The 9823-nt window shown below is 36.5% G+C and overlaps 1 protein-coding gene across 1 annotated transcript; it reads right to left on the bottom strand.

The window, feature by feature from the left end:
* Positions 1–1743: 1743 nt before the first annotated feature.
* mapk12b (mitogen-activated protein kinase 12b) lies at positions 1744–7563 on the bottom strand. The gene is made up of 12 exons (XM_053508329.1): positions 7445–7563; positions 6170–6299; positions 5654–5712; positions 5445–5556; positions 5299–5328; positions 3945–3992; positions 3484–3598; positions 2826–2897; positions 2546–2625; positions 2165–2243; positions 1900–2073; positions 1744–1820 (listed from the first exon to the last, which is right to left on the bottom strand). Exons 1-12 carry the CDS (start codon positions 7561–7563, stop codon positions 1744–1746), a joined length of 1095 nt encoding a protein of 364 aa, XP_053364304.1.
* Positions 7564–9823: the final 2260 nt, after the last annotated feature.

Genomic DNA, 9823 nt, shown 5'->3' with positions numbered 1-9823 from the left:
TATTTCTATTTGTACGGTATATTTCTATTTTTATGTACAGCCTATTTCTATTTTTAGTTCTATTTTTCCTAGTTCAATTGAATTTTTCTATTGAATTTTTCTATCGTATTTCTTTTATTCATATTTATTTCTTATTATAAGCTTTAATTCTCTTTTTAAGGTCACTGGCAGTCGTATAAGCATTTCACTACATTTCGTACTGTGTATGACTGTGTATGAGACAAATCAAATTTGAATTTGATTTTGAATTTGATTTGTTTTTCTCCATCCTTATCTCACCGCTTCACCCTTGTCTCCTGTAGCTCAGTATGCACATGCTCATACTGTATATCACTATCAAGAGGATGAATGTGCAATAAGAAAAATCACTCACCCCAACCTTTCAGCCACTTTAATAGGAACACCTGTACACCTGCGCAATACAAAGTACTGCTCTAATCAGCCAATCATGTGGCAGCAGGACAGGCATAAACTCATGCAGATAAAATCACAAGATTAAGTCAATTTTATCCTCAAACATAGAATGAAGAAAACACATGATCTGTGATTCTCACAGCAGTCTCTTGAATTTACACAGAATGGTGTGAGAACAGTTCTGTGGGTGGAAACGCAGATTGTTTTGAGGACACAGCTCATTCATTTGTTCATTCATTGATATATACCACTTATCCTCTTATCCTATATACAGTGTCGCAGGTGGCCTGGAGCCTATCCATAGCCTATGGAATTGGGGGGGGGTTGCCTGGAGCCTGTCCCTGGAGACTTAGGACATGTGGAAGGGTACACCATAGATGGGCAGCCAATCCAATGCAGGGCACACACACACACATACGCTGTTACACATGCCAATTTGGGAACATCAATAAGCTTTATTTGCATGCCTTTGGACTGTGGGAGGAAACCAAAGTACCCAAAGGAAACCCACTAACTACAGGGAAAACTTGCAAACTCCATGCACACAGACCCCGAGATGGGAGTCAAACCCGAACCCTGGAGGTACAAGGCGATAGTGCTAACCACTAAACCACCGTGCCGCGTGTTCCTGACACATGATTGCATAATTGGGTTGAGTAAATACAGGTGTTCTTATTGAAGCAGACAGAAGCATTTAATGTGAAGCATGACAATGACAATTTTTTGCCATTTGAAAGCTATGACTTTTCTCACTACTTTCAATCCAGTGGTGAAAAGAAGTTATGTATTATGAGATGAGTCAGTACAGGAACTAATATTTCTATAGTACAGTTTCAAACAGGTGACTTTCCCACACACTTGAGGCTCAAATCAGCAAATGTGTATGGCTGTTTAATGCATGAGAAACTCAGTGTGACGGAAACGGTAACATTGTTTACATTTGATTGGTTTCTTATACAGTAGGAGATTCGAAAATAATAAAACGTAAACCTGAAACATACATTCCTTTTTAGTTGCTGATTAGGTTACTATAATAATTTTCACTTGCGCTTGCTTTTTGTCATCAACCTTGGCTGAAAAACATTTATTTTCTACATTTATATGAACAAATTGAACTACAGAAACAAAATAATATTCACATAAAATATAAATTGACTTGCTGATCCTGTACATTTTATTCAAAAATTTCCAATTTTTTCTAAATTGAATAATAAAAATACAAAATATACAAGCTAAAGCAGATACACAAAGTATACAAAATATTATAAAAAAAAAATCCATCTGTGCATGTTTTGTAGCATGCACATTTTTTAAATTAGTATAAGACACTCAGAGAGTGGTGTGTTTGGAGTCTATAAGTTCTATGAGCGGCGGCTGGAACGACAGTATCTCTGTAAATGTGTGACCTGTAAAGAAGACATAAACAAGTAATTAAAAACAAGCAATGATTCTTGCTTAAACTTTCACTATTTTAGCACGCCTTACGTTTCCACTGCTCGAGCGGCAGGTCGGCGTTATCCATGGAGTGGTCGTACGGTAAAGCCTCTGTCTCTTCCTCAGGTTCTCGAAAGTCAGCAAACATGGGAAGCTCCAGAGCCTTAGAGGCACTCACACGCTTGTCAGGGTCCAATACAAGCATCTTGTCCATGGCACTCACCACTTAAAGACAGACACAGTTATCATGTATGTGCGTTTACCTGGAGCTGTCCCTGAAGTAAAAGAAAATTGCATTATCTATGGTTTTTCTTACCATCTGAGCTGGACTTTAAGAAAATAGACTGCAAGTCCTTCTTTGGCACTTTAGGCAAACTTCTTAGGTAGTTTTTGGCCTAAAAAACATGGTCCATGGATATAAAAAGGTATGTTAATAATGAAATATTTTTCCATTATACTTGTATTTACACCGCTCGACCAAAAAAATAATAACAATAAAAAGTCGCCATTTCCAAAGGATCAAATGATTTTGTTGCATCAAGCAAAGAAAGCAATCATGTGTGTATTATGTGGTCATGTGGTCTGATGAGTTCAGATTAACCCTATTCCAGAGCAATACAGTATGTGCATCAGGATAAATGCTTTAAAAAGTTTTCTTTTGGCCAAGCAGTGTATTTATCCAAGTAATACCACTCACATCCTGACTCTGAAGTTTTGTGACAAAGTCCTGTGTTGGCGTCCCTGTGATTTTCATAATTTCTCTCAGCTGGTCCAAATCTATAACTCAGGGTCAAGGATTCATTCAAATGGAAATAAAGATTTCAGAGGTAGATCCATTTTGGATCGAAATGCTGCCAACTGAAGTTTGTCATTGTGTCGCTGCAGCCCGATGTTCACACGGTACAAGATCCTTTTTCGACAAAAATCATTTGAAACTGGGTTCCACTGTTTGGTGTATCATGATGCAAAAAGGATACGATCGTTTCCTTTGAACAGTGGCTTCCCGTAAAGCATCTCTGCCATGATACAACCGACCGACCAGATGTCAACTGGAAGACACAAGAAACAGGAAACTGATTCGGTGAAATTAAGTAAAACACTTTTTCTTCCATCTTTACAAAGCATAATTTATAGTTTAATATGGTTCTGATTATTCAAGAAATATAATTGATCAGAGTGAAAAAAAAATTGGTAAATATTGATCTTTTATTATTTATACTAGGCAAAGCTAAATGGTGCACCAGCAGTCCGGATCTGGACCGAATGACAGTTCTATCTGAATCCTGATGCTTTTCTGATAAATGAGAATTAGTAGCATACCAGTGATCTAGCAAGTTTTAGGTAGGCATAGGTGGGTGTGGCTATATCTGTCACTCAACAGAACCAATCAACACAATAGGTTATCATGTATAGACAGAATGAGCGGAAGGAACATAAATGAAAGCACAACACAGCATAGCTTATTTAAAGTAAAGGAAATCAATATTCTTGCTTTTACTTTATTACATCCTTTAAACTAAATTGTTGAAAATTTAATGCTAGGAACTAGAATTAGGAATCTTTACATTCACAGGACAGTAACAAGAATTGTTCTGTTTAATTGCTACAATAGGCTTAACTGTTTTTGCATGTTACCTGTCTGTGTGTAGTGCATCCAGTTCAGGATGACTTCAGGTGCTCTGTACCACCTGGTGACCACATAACCCGTCATCTCTGAGTCTGCCTGCCTGGCCAGGCCAAAATCCAAAATCTGTAAGAAGTACAGGAACACTAAAACTCATCTACTGTACGAATATAATATATAATGTCCATCAGCTATACTACTGCACTTATTACACAAATGTATTATTAATTATCAAGGGGGAAGTAATTATTATTGACATTCATCAATTATGAATCATCACAGTATGTCATCTGCCATCTACTGTATCACTGTATATGAACGACTTTCATAAGATAAGGCTGGGAACGATGTAACGGTATACATTTTCAACAGTGTTTAATAACTGTAAGGCTACTCTTTGATTAAAGGGACATACCATACTTTTTTTACATTTACATCATCTGTTTGCATTTTTCTTTTAAAGAATTATTACCTTAAGCTCACAGTTTTGATTCACAGCCAAGTTGCCTGGTTTTAGATCCTGTTGGAGATCAACCAAAGAAGACACATTACCTCTGTGGTTATTCACACAAACACACAGATACACACACAACTGTTTCTAGTCATTTCTGTTTACCTTAGGAATATTTGAAATTTAGAAAAGATGTGGTTCAGCTGGCAACATGTTTTTTATTACTTTAAAAGTAAGTAACCTTTTAAAAGTAGCTTCTCATTGCTTAAACAACCATGTCAGAAAATATATCCTGTGGTTGTGGCAAAAATGATACTCTGTTTCAGAAGAGTCAAATTATTGTCCTAAATCAATAAAAAACAACAACTAGGGAGATTCCTAAAATTGGGTTAAGAAGTGAGACGCCTTATTAAAACCTGGAAGAATAGTGGTGGGCCGCCATCTTCAAGAAAGAAATGTGGTCAGAAAAAATCCTGAATAAACGTGATAGGAGATCACCTAAACGTATAATGAAATTAAATCGTAAAAAAAAACCAATAATAGAACTCATAGCTGTGGTTAATAGTGAAAGTTAGACCATTTACACATGCACAATGTACATGAGAACTCAGGGAATTGGGACTAAGCAGCTGTGTAACGTTAAAAAAACACATCAGTTAGGCTAATTGAAAAAAAAAAAGGCTTCAATTTCCTAGGGAGTATAAAGAATGGACTGTGGAGCATTGGAAAAAGGTCATGTGGTCTGACAAGACCAGATTTACCCTGTTCTGGGTTCAGCAACATTATCTGCCCAGAAAATGAGGTCAGCTGACTGCTTAAATATACTGAATGACCAGGTTTTTCCATCAATGGTTTTCCTTCCTGATCACATGGGCATTTTCTAAGATGATGATTCCAGGAATAACTGGGCTCAATATATAGTATAACTCAGGCGAATCTTGATTTAAGACCTGTATGTTTGCCTATGTTGAATTGTTGTACAGTATTATATATTGCATGGTTTCTAGAAAAATAATGCCAACACACAGACAACACAAATGGCATAAAAATAAAAAAACTAATCAGCTATCATCATAAAAAAAAAAAAATCAAGTCATTTTATTGTTTAATGGTCTGAGTGTGAATTTCATTTTATTTTTATGCATGATGCACCAATATTACTGGAGTACAAACTTTCCTACGCTGCCCGGTCTGCACACTTAAATAATTTCTCCCAAAAGTCACATATATCAAGTTTTTTCTGACTTCTAGATCCATTCAGTGGAAGAAAAAAACAGAAGAGCTATAGACAGAGAATGAATTTGGGACTTGAATGGAGTGGCCATCCTACCACCCAGCCCCCACGCATATAATTAACATGTCAGAGGTCACAAACCCTGTGAATGATCCCAGCTGAATGAATATACTGTGGAGAAAGAGAGGCAACACATCAGCATCACAGAAAACAACAAAAGAAATGCAACACATTTTTGAAGTTAAATAAAACGCATGCAGTTTTAAATACACATGAGTATCTCTAACCTTCAGCCCTCTGAGCATTTGATATACAAGGAACTGTACTCTATCTTCGGACAATCTTTCCATCTTCATAAGCTTCCCAAGGTCAGTGCCCATAAATGGCATCACCAAATAACTACCAGAGAAGGAGAGAAGCATTTGTGATATTCAGACGTCAAAACTTAAAATGTGTTTTCTCTACATAGAAGGTTTGCTTTTAAGGATAAACTCACAAGTCGCGGAACCGGTCCAGGGAAAGTTCAGCTGTGAAGACATCCAACAGTCCAATGACCTGTTTTAGACATTCAAGATGGGGGATTTAGTTACATTCTGTGATTTATTTCTGTGGCAATTCATTTATCAGCACACTGACACATCCAAATTGTTTTTAATTAATTTCTAATTTATATGTTTTATTGAGGTGGTAAAATGTTCCCTTTCGTCTATAATCCTGCAGGTGGCATGCACTAAAATATTCACACAATGGTAGGCAGCACAGTATCCTGTGTGATAGGTGCAAATTATTAGCAACGATGTTTAGAATTTTAAAACTAATTCATATCTAATTGGGATATAAAATTGTGATATTAACAGAAACACAATACAAATCAAATCAGCACCTGGATATCGTGATAATATCGAATTGGGTGATCCCTCCTGTTTGCAATCCCTAATATGTACTACCCAAAACTTGCAACATTTTTACAATGATTGTAATCAATAGCTGTTTTCTAATCCTGTTAACTTACATTCTCATGCTTCATGTGTTTGACCAGTCGCAGTTCTCTGTAAGCTCGCTTGGCAAAGAGCCGAGACTGGAAGGGGCGATGCAGTTTCTTGATAGCAACACGTATACCTGTCTTCCTGTCGATGGCAGAGCTGTGAAAGGAAAGAGGATGATGTTCACTCCATTTTTTTAACCTTTACATTTTAATTACATTGAAAAGGTCAATTCTCAAACAAGAATGCTCACACAACGAGCCCACGTATTGGTCAATTTTACTAATGCATCATTAGTGTTCTGTAATAGTTCTTTGAGGTTCTTTTTCAAACCTGTTCATCATTGAAGTCAGGTGTTTCAATCAGGTGTCCCTTATCCCCAGTCTTAACGCGTCAGCAAAACAAGACATGTTGGACAGTGCTATGCTTTTAACTTTGTGGCAAAAGTCTGGGGAAGTCTCCTTTCTATGCCAGCATGACTGTGCCCCAAGTACAGAAAGCAACAACTATAAAGACATTCAACATTATTATTGAGTTCGGTGTGGAAGAACTCGACTGGCCTGAATACAGTGAGCCCCGACTTCAACCCCATCGACCACCTTTGGGCTGAACTGGAACGGAGATTGCGAGCCAGTCTAACATCAGTGCCTGACCTCCTAAATGCTCTACAGAACGAATAAACACAAATTCCCACAGAAACACTCTAGGATCATGTGGACAGCCTTCCAAGAAGAGTGGAAGCTGTTATAGCTGCAAAAGTGGGACCAACTCCATGTTGAAGTATATGTATTCGGAATGCAAGTTTGTCCATATAGTGTGTTTAAGATCTTATAGGGAAATCTGTTGGAAAATCTAGAATGTTCTAGGAATTTCTACAGTTACGCAATCATGGCTCTTTGGGTAGAATAAAAAGGTATTATCTTAATACAAACTTTAAATGCATTGCATACAAATAATTAACTGCTGTGGAAGTTTCCTGTCTAACAAAAAGTCAAAGGATTTTATAACATAAAATTGTTCTTTTTAAAAAAAAAATTCCAACAACTTTATTGAGAAATGCAACAAAAAAAATCATAAAAACAATTTTCTCCAAAAAAAAAAAAAAAAATGCATTTGTGAAAAGGCGCATTGCAAAAAAAGAAACAAAAGTGACCTGGTCTTTAGGATTTCCCCCCCTGAGACGCTATTTAAGAGCGATGTCTCTGAAGCTTTGTCCCTCAGCTCAGTGAGACACAATAACCTCCATCGGCTTGTTAAATATTTAATATTTGATTTTTTTTTTTTGTGAAGCAGTGAGAACTCACCAAACCGTCCCGTACGCGCCGGTGCCCACCTGGACGAGATCTCGATATCTTTCCGGTACATCCCAAACTGTTTTGTTGATCTCTTGGCGGTAGAATCCGGTCCTTACACACACTGACATGTTGTCTATGTTGTCTCACGGGTTCATGGCAACTGTTCCTCATCCACGGTCACGCGGACAGCAGCGCGCGCCAGCCTGCACGAGCGCATCTGGGGCTGTTTAACACCCTAATGCTCCTGATAACCTCACAATTATACAGTCAGCAGAGTACATGAAAACAAAAGAAGTTTGCATTCGAATTCAACCCTTTAGATTATTGTAATCCTGTCTTTTATCTTGTCTGAAAATCCATTCCAATTCATTTATCAATATATATATATAAATATTTTTTTTATTTATATAGTGTATAACCTATTTTGTATGTATATTCTTTTATCCTAGGCAGGCACTTGATTAAAACATCATTTATCATTTATTTTACTCGGAATATACTAAACCCTGACTTTTCTGAGAGGGGGAGGGCGAGTTAGTCTCACACTTGAATAGAATTCTAGCAGGACTCTTTTTAACAAAGACCCAGTAATTCTTCTTGTCCTTAAAGAGCCCCTAAGGAGCAATTGTTTTGCAAACATGAACAGAGATTGTGAGGGAGAACAACAGCACGGCGAAGCTTCTGTCACATCCTGAATGCACTTTGTGTCTCAAAAAAAAAAAGAAAGAAAAGAAAGTGCACTTTGGGAATCAAACTCCTTAAACAATAAGCCAGCTAGTACTGATGTACTGATCACCAGACCTTTGTTTCCAAGGATCATCTATGTGAGGTTGTAGTGATCTGTCCAGTCTGTGTTGTGGAAATGATTATATAAGACAAAAATAAATCATTTTCTGTCTTAGTTCCAACCAGATTGGAAAAGAGGTATTCCATGGGTGCCGATATAGCGTATAACAGCACTGGGACGTTCAACTATATCTATCATTTCACATCACAGGTGTTCTAATAACCATTAACCACTCAACAAGGGCACTACTTGGAGTGTGGAACAAGGAATTCTACACCCTACATAGTGCACTAGCTTTCTATTTAACACTATTTATATATGACGCACACTACAGTATAGTTACTTGCACTACCTTGCACACTCACTCACGAGTTACATACTCAGTTTTTTTTCTGGTCTTTATTTAATCTTTACAGTTACTGAATGTGGTGTACATACTGTCTATAGTGTTTTGTCTACAACAAATGTTTTATGTTGGTCTGTACTTGAAGAGCCACAAACAACCAGAATTAAATTCCTTGCGTGTGTCAACATCCTAAGTGAATAAACCCAATTCTGACTCTGATTTTGATTTGTAATTCAACCCCTGGAACCCTGAGTTAGCTAATATTTTAAAGTGGAATAAGTGGAAATATTGAGTAAATCTTGCAAGTTCCTCAGGACTGTCCACCACCTCCATAGTTTTTTGTCTTCTCACCTTTTGGCTACGCAGAACTGATAATAATTTATACATTTTTAAATTTAGAACTGATAAGAAATTAAAATTACTTTCTTCCCTTTTAATTACACTAAATGTCATTTGCTAACTGTTGGTCACCAGCTTGACCAATCGCGGATATTTAGTTTTGCCAGTTGCAGAATAAAATGTATTGGTGGAGCAAAACAACTGGTTAAATAAACCAAGAATCCTATGTCATTATCCTGGTCATAATAAATGGACTTTGTACAACTGTTGTATGAAAGCAATATCACTCTCCAGGTCGTGCTGTTGTACTGAATATCAGCACGACGGTGACACCTTCAGCATTTGAGCTGTGCTCTTATGCCTATGGCCACATCACAGCTGTGCTGATATTTACTACAACAGAACTCCCTTGTGTTATATTGTTTAATAAGCATTCTTTGTACTCCTGCAAGCCTAGTAATTTCAAAATTAATTTGCAATGAAGTAAAAGTTTAAAGACAAAGTCTAGTAATAAAACTAATTCACTAAAATAAATAAATAAATAAATAAATAAATACAATATCAACACTTAGACTATCAGATCCCTGTAAACAGTGCTTTACAACTACACATTTGGACTGTAAAATCCTAATAATTTAAAAGCTGCATTTATTTTTAATAAATGCACTAATAGGTGTAAGAATTTTTTTTTGCACTATCAAAATTCTTTTATTATTATTATTATTATTATTATAGTTGTTGTTGTTGTGTTTCTGTAGTTTCTCTGACGGATCATGGATTTGAACATAAATAATTTCAACCAAAATCTCACATCAGGTTTCTTGCTTTTTATGTACTGGTGTAAGTTCAAGATAAAAAGCGGCCTTTATTCTTAATTAAAAGGTTTTTATTAATACACTCATAATAAAAACCTCTA

Source organism: Clarias gariepinus, chromosome 12, assembly GCF_024256425.1.
Source record: "Clarias gariepinus isolate MV-2021 ecotype Netherlands chromosome 12, CGAR_prim_01v2, whole genome shotgun sequence".
NCBI lineage: Eukaryota > Metazoa > Chordata > Actinopteri > Siluriformes > Clariidae > Clarias > Clarias gariepinus.
Note: the sequence above shows the minus strand (reverse complement) of the source record. Positions and strands in the feature narration are given on the sequence as shown.